The sequence below is a fragment of the Antechinus flavipes genome, chromosome 1 (assembly GCF_016432865.1).
Source record: "Antechinus flavipes isolate AdamAnt ecotype Samford, QLD, Australia chromosome 1, AdamAnt_v2, whole genome shotgun sequence".
Lineage (NCBI taxonomy): Eukaryota > Metazoa > Chordata > Mammalia > Dasyuromorphia > Dasyuridae > Antechinus > Antechinus flavipes.
In genome coordinates, this window is record NC_067398.1 from 692,295,812 (window position 1) to 692,309,253 (window position 13,442).

Genomic DNA, 13,442 nt, shown 5'->3' on the forward strand with positions numbered 1-13,442 from the left:
CTCTCTCTCTCTCTCTCTCTCTCTCTCTCTCTCTCTCCCTCCCTCCCTCCCTCTCTCTCTCTCCCTTTCCTTCCTTCTCTCCCTCCCTCCCTCTCCATCTGTCTGTCTCTGGCTTTCTTTAAGATTCAGTTCAAGTACTACTTTCTATCTGGGGCCCTTCCTGATAATCCCCGGATTGCTAAGCAAAAATAGTGGAGTCGTTTGCCATTTCCTTCTCCAGCTCAGGAGGAAGCTGCGTCTCCCTGACTCCGGGAGTCTATCCCCTGCACTGTAGCTGCTCCAGGGCAGTCGGGCTGGCACCAGCCGTGCCCCTGCTTTCTCATCCTGAGCAGATCTGAGATCTGTAAATACTGCCCGGGAACCTACTACGGGCGCCGAGAGGGCCTTCCTCTGAATGTCACAACACGGATACTAATAACAGCCATTTATTGATTGTTGTGTTTTCAGGTCTGCCAGGCGCCTTACATCTCCTGTGTGGCGGAGTAAAGAAATGGCAAGGTGACGGACTGGGCCGCTCCGATTAAACTCCTGGCCCCAGTCTCCCTGTCCCGTCTTACCCACTTCTCCGGCTGTGTTCTACAAAGCGGCCCTCTCGCTGTTCCACATGCAGGGCAAAGCCTCTTCCCCTCTGGCATAAGCTCTCTCGGCACATTCCCTTTTCTCTAGTTTCTCTAGTTTCCATCAGGATCCAGCTCAAGCCCCGCTTCCACGTGAAGCTTTTCTCATTTCCCCGCTGTTGTCTCTCCACCCTCACCCCACCCACCCCCCAGTCCCCAGCGAATCCCTTTTGTCCATTTGATGAGACAAATTCTTTTACGCTGCTTTTGTAAACCGATCACCTGGCACGTGGATGGCACGTGATAAGCATTTAATAAATGTTTGTTAAGTGACTGACCCCACTGGCTACCAGAGACCCGGTGAAATCCCCCCAACGGGGGGAGCCTTGGCCCTCCGAGCAGGCAGATGGGGTACACGGCCACGGGAGACGCAAATGCACAAGGGGCCTGGGAGGCACGAACGTGGGCTCACCTACATGTAAGGGACTCAGAGGGGCCTAAAACGTGAGGGCGGCATTGAGAGCCCCGAGCACCTGGCTCCTCCCGTTCTGTCTCCCCCTCGCTTAGCTCGGGCAACCCTGGCTCCCCGAAAAGCAGGGATGCTCTTTCCTGACACTCTCAGAACTCCCTTCTTAAAGTGGTTTGTATCACCGGCGGACACTATTATTTTCCCTTGGGCACACGCGCTGCGTCTCCCACAGTTCTTGCGCGCAAGGACTGGGCTGCTCGTGTTTCCTGGGAGCCTCAGCTCCGAGTTCAGCGGCTGGAAGTGCCCTCGGACTGGCGCGCGTGTTAGCGAGGAGGGAGGAGGGAGGAGGGAGGCGGGGGGCGGGCGAGGGTCCGGCCCTCACCTATCTCCACTTCCACCTCCTCGGTCACCATGAGGCGGTAGAAGAAGACGGCCGCGGCGCCCTCCTCCTCGCTGCTCTGGTTCAAGAAGTGCAGAAGGTCGTCTTCCGCCTCGCAGTCGTTGCGGTTCATCAGATCCAGGAAATACTCCGGGTCGGTAAGCCGAAAGGCAAGGTACACCCGGTCCCGCATCCATTCCACCCGCAGGTCGTCCATGTCGCCCCTAGCCTCACTTCTCCACCTTCCCTACGGAGTCTGGTCCCCGAGCGCCGACTGCGGCCGCAGCGTCCCTGGCAACCGCCGCCTCCGACCCTGGCAACCGCCGCCTCCGCGCCAGGAGACCGTCAGCCGACCGGACCTACTTTCCCAAGTCGGGCTCTGTCCCACAGCGGAAGCAGCCTCACGATATCCCCGCGGTAAAGCAAGAGTCCCTCCTCTTGGACTCCCTCTTTGCCTCGCCGTGTTTTGGGGCCTCTGCCCAGATGCAGGCTTGGTATCCTGGACCAGTGGTGCTGGTCCAGAACATCAGTACTTAAAGGCACAGCTCCTGTCAGGAAGGCAGCAAAAGCCCTAAGGAAGGTGCGCAGGGGACACAGAAACAGGTCAAAAACATTTCCTGCTCCCAACGAGCACTAATGTCCTGGGAGGCAAGGAAACAAATGTGTACAGACAAGAAAACTAGGCATAAATAATGGGCACTAGAATTGAGAGGTCTGGGGAAGCTGCCTTAGGCGGTGGGACTTGCCCCGGGGAAGCCAGGGAGGTCAGCAGGCAGAGACGAGGGGAGTCAGAGACAGCCTTCGCAAATGCTTGGAGTGGAGGGAGCGGAACAGCCAGGAGGCCTGTGTCACGGAGCGGGGAAGGTCTAACAGGAGATGGAGGTGGTTATGAAGGGCTTTGAATGCCAGAAGATTTTGCATTTGATCCCTGGAGATGAGGGGAGCCGCTGGATGTTCTGCACTTTAATGATTAGCTGAAGGGAGGATGGATTGGGGATCAGAGAAAGACCAGAGGTGGGGCAGACCCACCAGCAGCTATCACCACCCCTGGGTGAGGGATGAAAGCCTGCAGCGGGGTAGGACAAATTTGAGAGGGATTGTAAAGGTAAAAGCCACAGATCTTGTCAATAAATTGGGTATAAGGGGCAAAAAATAATGAAAAGTGGAGGATGACACTTGGGGACAGCAAGAGGGAAGTTGGGAGGAGGGGAGAGTTTAGGGGGAAAAGATAAGTTCAGTCATGAACATGTTAAGTTTAAGATGTCTATAGATCATCCAGTTCGAGATGTCTAATGGGTGATTGGAAATGTGATGAGAATCATTAGCAAAGAGATGATTAAATTCATGGGCACTCATGAGACACCAAGTGAAATGGTCTAGAAGGGGAAACAGTCCTTTGGGAACCTATGGTTAGAGGAAAAATGAGACCAATCATTGCCTCAATTCTTACCTAATCTTGATTAGATTAGATTGGCTCTCTTGTCAGCCTTAATCACTAGAATGGGTGCTGTGTCACACTGACACTTGGGAAAGAAAGTCTCTAGCCTAAGGCCATCTGCAGCCTCCCTGATCTCTATCTGGCCCCTGGACCCAGATGGCTCTGGAGGGGAAAGTGAGGCAGATGACCTGTACAGGTCAGGTCTCCCTCATTTCATTCCAGTTGGCATCCCCTCCCTGATGTCGTGGTCCTCTTCCAGAATGAAGGACAAACTATAACCTGAAGATCCAGCAAAGGCTGAGACAGGTAGGAGAACCAAGAGTAATGTTGCAAAAACCTAGAGCAAGGTATCCACAAGAATGTGATCAACAGTGTCAAAGGAAGCTCGGAAGGTAGAGGAGAATGAGGGATGAGAAAAGGTCATTGGATTTGGCAATTAAGAGATCACTGGTAAGTCAAAAGTCGAATTGCAGGTTAAGAGAGTGACAGGAGACAAAGTGGAGATGCCTATAGGAAAGGACACGTAATAAGTGCTCAATAATATTTACTGACTTCCAGACAGCCCAGTAAAATTCAAGGGCATCTAGTCCAACCTTCTCATTCAACAGAGAAGGAAACCCAGGCCTAGAGAGGTCAGCTGAGAATCAGAAATCAAACCAGTATCTTCTAGCTCAAAGCCATCATTCCTTCTACTCTACCCCACACTACAAATCGAATTAACCATGTCTTTATTTGCTTTGTGGGTTGATTTTGAGTGTCCTTGGAACAGTATGGGTTGGACTAAGCCATTCCAGAAGTTTGTTTTTTTGGTTTTTTTTTAATGTACTCTTCAAAGTGAACAATTCTCTCTCAAACTGCCAAATCTAATGTTTATAGATCATCCAGTTTGACTTGTCTAATGGATAGTTGGAAATGTGATGATTATAGTTAGCAAAGAGATGATGATTAAATCCATGGGGCACTCATGAGACTACTAAGTGAAATAGTCTGGAAGGAAAAGGGGATCCATGACAGAGTCCTTTGGGACACCTATGGTTAGAGGGAAGAGGCCATTCTTTGCCTCAATTCTTAGCTATCACTGAATGGATACAAACCATTTTTCAATCTCCATTCTTTGATATCACCTTCCTCGCCGATATTTTCTTCTAAGTTTTAACAAATTTTCCTCTTCTCTTACCACTCCTCAGTCCTCTTTTAATAATAAATCTTTGCCAAGTGAGGTCCTGTCTGATAACTGTGGTTCTGTCCAAGGTTCTCTTCTCTGCTCCCCCTATACAGGTTTGATGATCTCATCAGTACCTCTGGATTTAGTGATCACCAGCAGGCCAATCATTCTCAGATCTATTTATCTAGTCCTCATATTTCTCTTGACAGAGATCTTGAAAGATGGAGTCTCACCCACTGGCCAATTTCCCTCATTCCATCCTCTCCCTATTACAATCCACACACTGATTACCTAAGTCAGACTTGATCAATAATTAGCTTCTGGTTGCCTACAGGGTCAAATTCAAACTGACTTAAGTCAGATATCACTTCAACTTTTCCTATCTTTCTAGTCTTCTTACATTTTTCTCCCTTGGTTCTCTTATTGTTACCCCCACAAAATATGGCTGACTGCCTTTTTACCGTTTATTCACTTCTCCAAAATAAAAAAAAACTTGGTATTTCACATTTTGTAGAGGCATATATATCATCTCTCTTGTAGAATGTAAGGTCTTTGAGGGCAGAAATGTTTTCATTGTCTTTGTGGTCTGGTCAGTGCTAGGTAGGTAATGTTTTTTAATAAATTTTTGATATATAAGCTGTGCTTCTATTTATTATAACAGTAACAAATATTACTGTGCACTCACTGTAGACTAAACGTCCTTTTTTTCTTTCTCCTTTAATAATCAAAGGGCTACATCACCTAGGATAAAGAGTAACAGGACTAAGATCTGGCTTCTCATTGGGCTACCTCTCTGACCAATTGCCTTCTGGACCCAAGAGTTCCTCCCAAATCCTATCCAACCTCACACTCCTTCCTATGATTCTCTATAAGAAGCAATCTTCCCTCCTTGTATGTAGGAAAGAGTGCTCGTTGAAGAACACCACATAATCCCAATGTATATTTATCAAATTGCACTTAATGTAATGTTTTCTGGATTGCTTTCTTATTCCAGTCAAAACTGAATTCTTTGAAAAATCATGCCTTTATCAATCTTGAACCTACCTCCCTCAACTCGAGAGTCCAGTGCCAAACCTCCCACATAAGATATGATTCATCTTTGTTATTGCAGCTCCTCACACTGCTCACACCTTCTCCAGTAAAAGGTTAGTTACTTAATTTTTTCCCCGGGGAATGGAGAGAGCCCAAGAGTATTGAGTGTCCATATTTGCCAAGATACAACAATGTAATACACCCACATTTTTAAAAAATATTTATTTTTGTTAAATAAAATCATGTTCAACATTCAAATACTGACAGGAAGATGCAACTTTTCAATTACTGAACATATTAAGGAGTGCTCCAGCTGAATTCTCCAGTCTTTTCCCCCTCACACAATTCTGATTCTGAGTCACTAAATTGTCTTCAGTAAAACTGTACCCTTTTCTTTGGAGTTTACTGTCAAAATACTATTGTCTTCTAATCCTTTAACAATTTCTAAGCAAACAGTAACCTCCCATAGCCTGACAGTCAATACCAGGATGTGTCTGCTGAATACCTTTATTTTACTTTCAGAACTGAAAGAGTGCCTCATTCCTAGCATTAACCTCAGTGCCGATACATGGGCATGCAAACTAGAAACTTCCTTATTTTAAAATAGACTAGAATCTAAGAAATTAATATTTCTTTAATACATACTTCAGTTTTAGATCCAAAAGGCGTCAGGCATGATGAATAAAAGTTAAACTTCTAATTATAATACATGAGAGGCAGCATGGTGTAGTGGATAGAAAGCTGGCCTTAAAGCCAGGAAGACCTGGATTCAAGTCCTACCTCCAATTCATATTGGCTCTAAACAAGTCACTTTACTTCTTAGTGTTTCAAGCACCTTACTAAGACCACAAGGTGTAGAAAAGGTGCTAACTTGTATTGGTGGAGGGAGTTTCCTTGGCTGGAAGCTCCTTATACCAACGCTATCGTCCAATCCCTATCCCTATCACATACATATATACAAGTGTATAGATATATGCATATAATTATACGTTACACACACACACACGTGTTGATTTTAGAATGCCTTATTTTAGCTTGTACAGTTTGTATTTCAAAGCAGAAACTGGAGTAATATTCCAAAAACTCCTAGAAATTAAGACCAAACAGCATTCATTAAAACTTGAAGCTATCATAAAACAAAATGGAGGTCCAACAACTCAAATCTATTACACCCACATCTTTTGAACCCTTTAACCCTCTGAATGAACCACCTGATTTTGCCAATGCAGCTAAATCTGGGATTCTGGCTGACTGCAGTAAATTTCTATAGGCGATTGCTTTCTCTGAAGAAATTCCTTGGCATTTTAAGGTTTTCATTTATCAAAAACTGAGATATTTTATCTAATTTGAGATGTCAAACTGCAAAGTCATCCTGTACTGTACAAACCAGACTAAAACATAAATGAGAAATGATTAACAAAATAGAAAACCATAAATTACTATTACCTGTGTTGTATAAGTCACTATGCATTTGGCAGAGATCAGCTTCTATTGGAGTTTGACACCACTGGTCTACCATTTAGAATCATCTAGCTGGTTTTCATTTTTCACATTTCTCATCATATGGACAAAGTTTACATTTTACAACTAAAATGCATATATACTATCAAACTATCAAATAGCTTACATAACACAGAGAGCTACCTTTCTAGCCACATGGCAAGAATTTGTCAAGTCATAAAATCTATTTTCTGGAAATATTTACATTTCCAGAAGATACATTCACCAAAGTTGAGATTAAAAATCACCATTTACTTTAGTAAATTCTGCCTACCTTGATATTCTCTATGATTCTAATTTGACAAGGTAGCCTTCTCTTCCCATTCTAGTCAGCTGTTTAATTAAGAGACCATGTGGTGCAGTTGGAAAGTTACTGCAATGGGGCAATGAACAGACTCCAGCAGATACTATAGTTTACTCATCCATCACTCTGAAATTTATTTTTCATTCAGCCACTAAAATCCCATCAAAACTGAATGGGTGTGGTTTCACTGTTGATTTCCTAGGGATGAATTAGTAACGATAATTTTAGAAAGTCAATATTAAAGCAACAGAAATGGCAACTTTCTAGGGAGAACTCAGATATATATAAAATTTGAAATTTCAGCTGTATTACCTTTCTGCATTTGCTGTTTTAATGTATCAAACAAGAAATGATAACCTCTAATTTAAATTAAATAACTTTCCATCAAATGTCCACAAAAGAATTATTTCTTACAATTTTAAAGGTAAAGTCAGGGTAAAAACTGCATCTTCTAAGGCCACCTGTCTCAGACCACTACTATGGAATGCTCTTTCCTATAGACTTTTTGAATGCAGTAACACTATCTCATTATTATTAGCACATGAGACTGTCCCAAGTAAGATCACAAATCTAGAACTTTAAATGGAATTAATATAAAATGTGCTAATTTCACTGCTAACTAAAATTTTACAATTTGGTACTTTAAATAATTTCAAGACTCTGCTTCTTCATCTATGTGATTATTCCCTCCACTAAAATACATCACAACTAGTTACAAGCATTCATCAGGAGGCCAGACCAGCCTCCTGCTCCAGCCTCCTATACTCAGGTGCTGGTCTGCAAGTGACACTCCACTGTCCCTAGGACCTGGGCTTTTATATCTGGACTTCACTTAATAGTGCTTTCAAAAACCTGAGGCCACCTACATACCACAAGGAGGCATTGAAGTAGGACTATTAAGAATTTAGTACAAAAACCAAAACTTCCTAAACTTTAAGAAAGCATATACATTCCAGGTGACTCATTTTAAAAATTATAATCCAGAACATTTTAAAACAGCATGACAATGAATATAATTTAAATTAAAAAATCCACATGGAAGAGGATAACAATTTTCAATGAAAAGGGGAGAAATGCTCAAAGCTAAAAATATGAATGGATGGAATTATCTGAATTTAAATTTAAAGATCACAATTGAAACAATTAGGATTAGTTCTAAATGAATTTAAACAGAATGACTGAAAATCAACTTAAAATACTTAATCTAAGTGGGAATTAGATCTTTATTCAGAATTAATCTGAAAGAAAAAATATAATTATGATGTTTCTATAACAGATGTATATCAGTGGTAAAATATTTTAATATACATTTTGTTATAAAAATATACAAAAGATTACTTTGTACCTTTCCTTCACTCAATATAAACAACTTTGGTTAAGTAACATCAGTCAAAAGCTGGTTATTACAGTCCAATCATATCCATAATAGCTTCTAATTCCATACTTGGCAATAGGGCTCAACCCCACAGCATAACTTTCACAGCGTGCAGTCATCATCAAGAGTTTATGCAAGAAGAAAAGGACAAAACCCTTTACCGTTTTTCAGCATTGGAACAAATTATCTGTTGGATGCAATTTTATCCCATTTTTCCTCAATTAAAACACTGAAGAATAAGTAGGGAAAAGCTTGGTTTCTCAGTAATATCACAGCTATGGTAAGACCAAACATTTCGTCACATTTAAAATTGGCAAAAACCGAACACTACCAGTGCTAATAATTTTGCAATTGCTTATTAATGACAGCTTTTAAAAGCTTAATTTCAGTTGTTCCAAAATTATATAAACCAGTTAACTTTAGTGAGGGAGTGCTTTATATTGGTCAGATGAACAGAAATAAACACCATAAGACAACTTGAGTCATAAGAAGTAAACTTCCCTCCACCCCTACCTAAAAAGCAACAACTCATTTTTTTTTTAGAATAAGCATTAACATAAAATATAACAATTGACTTACATTTGATCATCATGAAAACAGTCAAAAGAAACTTAACTCTCTAAGACTAATAAGCTTTACAAAATATTCAACATAAGGCAGCAGTCTAAATGACAATTATTTGGCTGTATTATATAAGGCAATGGGGGGTAGGGGAACAACATGTTTCTTCTATTATAAATTCTACTTCAGTGAAATTTAATAACATGATAATTCACCATCATGCTGAGAGCACATGGTTACAGCAGCTAAATTATGCCATGTCATCTTTATTACACTGTGACGAGAGTAGTTTAAACGAGAAAGGAGCAAATTTGGTGCCTGCACCAATGTAGAACTTGTTCTGAAATTCCACCCTGCAAAAATAAAAGAAACAAGACATTAATTCAAGAAGACAAGCTCTAATCAGGTGGCAGGGAAGAAGATGGGGAGGAAAAACCATTTGTATGTAGCAAAGCACAAGTTTTAAAACATGACTCATCAGAATATAAAGGAAAATGACCCTTAAAGCATCAGAGTTCAGATTAATTCAAGAACCAGCCTCTACTCTCAAAAGCTTGATGGTAATGAATAAGTCATGCCCTCAACAACACAGAACTGGTGGTACCAAAACACATTGCTTGGTACTTCAGCTAGGATGAAGACAGCTTTACTGGCCATGCACTTCAGGGAGAGAATCGAAAAACAAAAGCAATGCAAAAAATAAAATAAAATAAAAATTAAAGAGCTTTGCAGCATATATGTATGTTTTTAACCATAAGAGCTCCTATGTGGAAAGTCTTCATTTTACATGTTATATATGTGTGTATGTTTATATACACATTTACAAATGTGTGTATACACATTTACAAATGTGTGTATACACATTTATATTAGTATGTGCATGTATGTAAAATTATTACCACCAGTATGCCTAACACACAATAGAAATGTTTTAGTAAAAGAGCATTTTTGTATTAACATATTTATAGCACCTATCACACTAAGTACTAATGAGACATTAGGTTAAAATATTCCCTAAATGTACACAGTATTATTTCATTAAGACTCTTTAAAAAGCACTACACATATGCCTTTGAGGCAAATCTACTCACTAGCTATGATCCATTTCATAATTGTTTCATTTCTGTCTTGTATCTCCAGCTTCCAACTATGGCTTAAAAGCTCTTAAAATGCTTACTGAATGAAAGACTAAAGATCAAGCAGGGTTTGTGAAAGCAAATAATTTTTATATCTATACTATGTAATTTTTCAAAAAAGGAAAAACAACTCTTAGTTAATTCCAAGTTGTGAACTTTGAGTTTAATCATAAATACCAACTTAGGTTTGAATAAATATATATTATGAAAAATAAAACTAAAAGATAACTAGCATAATTATTATTTTCTAGTTCTTTGATCAGATATATCCGAAAACACTAATCACAAAAAATAAAAAATAAAAAATAAAAAACCAAATCCAAACCTAATAGAAAACTTACCAATGCAGCCGTATAGCGTGAAGAAATGCAGAAAGGCCTTCCATGACCAAGAGAATTAAGATTGTTAAAACAGCAAAGAGGGCCACCAAAGGAATCAGCAGCAGTACTCCATATGTTCTATCTACACGGAGGCCCACCCGCATTATCATTGCCCATAGGACCTCAGATAACTCTACAAAAAGAAAGGATTTTTCACAATTAACTTGGGTTTTGTTCACTGAGTTAGGCTGTAGGTTTGGGTTTCTTGTATGGAATCAATCAGCCACGGAAATAAATGTACCAATATGAAGTTCCCAATTAATTTTTTAAAATGTCTTCAGTTTGTTTTATATTTTGATTGGGACAAATCATCTCTGATGAGCACAGATTTCTCAAAATCCAATAAAAATAAACATAATGGAAGAAATAACATAAAAAGATTAGTGCAGAAGACTTACGTGCATGAGCTAAACTGAGTGCCCAAAGTCTGAGGTATGATGCAGTGTTGGAGATGCAGCCAAGACAATATTCAATTGCATGGATTGCTTGAGCCATAAAGATCTCTCCAAAATTAAACTAGAAGAGATAATATACATAAAGACATTAGATTCATTCATCAAAGACTATCAAAGTACTAGTCATTCATTTTCACATACCAACTGTTTATGTCAGTACTTCTTAACACAGATAACTATTTCAATGTAATTGGTTTCCTCTGTCATCCTATATAGTTGGTTTTATGGATTTAAAAACATTATTTTGAAGAGTTCATTGGTTTCTCCAAGCTGCCAAAGGTATAACACACAAAGTAATGTTAAGAACCTCTAGATTTATTCTATCTTCAAAATCAAACTGAAAATATACTTTTTCAGTTAAAAAAAATCCTTACTCAACAAATTAGCAAATTCAAAAATAAATTTCAGGATAACTGTTAAATGAATTATTTTAAATGATTTTTACCAATTATTAAATAACATGTCTGAGAAAATCAGAGGCCAATACATCTTCTGAAAGTAAGTGTTCATGGACTGATCAAGAAGCCCTTATATATATTCAAGAACAGATACAAATTCCAATCCCTCTACTTCCTACATTAGTGATCTACATTAGTTGCCATAGATGGGGGAAAAAAATCCTTTACTTACTGACCCAGCCTTTTACACTGAACCTCCATTTTTAGAAGATAGATAAAAGGGCAAAATGCCAAGGCCATGCTTAAAGCTTTTGCAGGTATCTGAGACCCAGTGAGACATGTATCTGAGAGAACATAGGATCTAACCCTTCAAAAAACATGGATAGAACTAGAGATTCATTATTAAAATAAAAATTCTAAAATTCCTAGGAAATTGATTGGATCACCCTATATTACTAAAAATATTAAATAATACATCTTTTTCTACAGAATACCAAATAATTACTTTTGTCAGCACCACCATTGTGAATTTCATATAATTAAAAAAGCAAATTATGTATGTAGAGCCACAGATAGTGGGGGAACTCTGGATGAAGTTATAAGACCCTTTTGCCAAAGGGAGCCTGCTGACAATGTCTTGCTCTCCCATCTCCTCTAAGGACTCTTCCTGAGAAGTCAGGGGGTGATGACAACCTGTGTTGCCAAGTGGCAAAGAGTCATCTATATACAGTAGCAACTTGTTTATGTGATCCTGTACAGCTATTAGGATACATAAAGCTGAGAATTGGGAATAAATGGACCCCATGTTTGACCATCCACATGAGTCCTGCCTCTTCATTCCTCTTCTAAGAACAAGGAATTGGGCTGATATCGAGATCCTCCAGAGAGCTAAATCCGAACACAACATACTGTTAGCTAAAAAGAGATTACCTCCTCTTCATCCTTCCGTCCTTCCCCCTCAAAGTGGCTAATTCCTTCCTCCACATTTTGAGAACCCAGCAAACAAACATCTTCTTCGCTGTCTTTACGAACCAGAGTATATCCACTCTAACGAAAGAAGAAAAAGGTCCAGTTTTAGTATCCTAAAGAATATGATCCTTATGATCCTAAGAATAGGAAAAAAAACATCAACAATCCTTCTGTTCCCTCTGAAGGACCAATTTGGTATTTGATAGGTTACAAAGAGTTATGAAAAAATATAAAAAGAAAATGAGACACAAAAATAAAAATAAAATACCACAAAAACTTAGATTCCAAAGGTCCCCCAGAGGCCCTTCTCTAGCCCTTTCTATATACAATATTTAGTCATTTAGTCTTTTCTGAAGATTTTCCACTACCACCCAAGGCAGTTCATCTTATTTCTAATCAGCTCTAATCACTGGGAAATTTTGCTAGATGTATCTAAGTAGTGCAATGAATATTGGGCACTGGGCTTGGAGTCAGACCCGAGTTCAAATCCAGCCTCACACAGTTTAATATCCATGTGACACCAAGTAAATCCCTTAACCTTTGTTGCCTCAGTTTCATCACAACTGTAAAACCTACCTCACAAGATTATTGAGGATCACAGCCTAGTGACTGGCATATTTCCCTTCCCCCCCCCACACTTACAACAAATTACAGTCTTCAAATTCATTATCTGTTAATGGGTATTCATTAATCAGGGACTTTCTTCAAACCTTCTCACCATTACCTCCCTTCTTTTCTCTTTTCTCCCCAATCACAAAAGAACAATTTCCTATATTTACTCAGTCCCAATCTCTCTCACATTTCTCTCATTCCTTCCCATTTCCCTCAGGAACACTCCAGCCAGCATCCCCCATCCCACAGTTTCAATCTCTCTCTTGCTGACAGTAGCATCTCAGATTTCATAGAAATATGTCTTCCTATGTCTTCCCTGAAGTCATGAGTCAATCCAGCCATTTCTCTCTCCCCTTTCACCATATAACTACTTGAAATGACATTCACATCAGGTCCTGAGACTTCCTTTTCACCTGTTATCATCCTTCTACTTTTAACAAGAATCCTCTCCATAATGATTATAGAATTAAGGAAAAGTTAGCCATGACCACACAGCCAAACTAACAGAGATGTTCTTTTAAGCCTAGGTGACCCACAGATTTAGGGAATCAATGGGTTGATAAGACTTTATCATTTAGTAGCTGATAAGTATAAGACATATATGTTTCTAGGAATAAAAATAATCCTAGGATTTTAAGGCTCTTTTTTAAAGGTTCGGTTTCTCTTTCCAGCGGCTTGACCAAGGTGGGCTGACTAAAGACGAAGTTCCTCT

At 39.8% G+C, this 13,442-nt stretch overlaps 2 protein-coding genes across 2 annotated transcripts in view; both read right to left on the reverse strand.

Annotated features, from left to right (window-relative positions):
• DNAH10 (dynein axonemal heavy chain 10) overlaps window positions 1-1,743 on the reverse strand; it is a 154,239-nt gene extending 152,496 nt beyond the window's left edge. The window contains exon 1 of the mRNA XM_051975908.1: window positions 1,409-1,743. Within this exon, the coding sequence (XP_051831868.1) occupies window positions 1,409-1,622 (214 nt within the window). The 5' untranslated portion in view covers window positions 1,623-1,743. The remainder of the gene's footprint in view (window positions 1-1,408) is intronic.
• A 3,502-nt stretch (window positions 1,744-5,245) lies between these two features.
• ATP6V0A2 (ATPase H+ transporting V0 subunit a2) overlaps window positions 5,246-13,442 on the reverse strand; it is a 40,411-nt gene continuing 32,214 nt past the window's right edge. The window contains exons 17-20 of the mRNA XM_051972651.1: window positions 12,080-12,196; window positions 10,695-10,812; window positions 10,258-10,429; window positions 5,246-9,133 (exon numbers count right to left, since the gene is read on the reverse strand). Of these exons, the coding sequence (XP_051828611.1) occupies window positions 9,031-9,133; window positions 10,258-10,429; window positions 10,695-10,812; window positions 12,080-12,196 (510 nt within the window). The 3' untranslated portion in view covers window positions 5,246-9,030. The remainder of the gene's footprint in view (window positions 9,134-10,257; window positions 10,430-10,694; window positions 10,813-12,079; window positions 12,197-13,442) is intronic.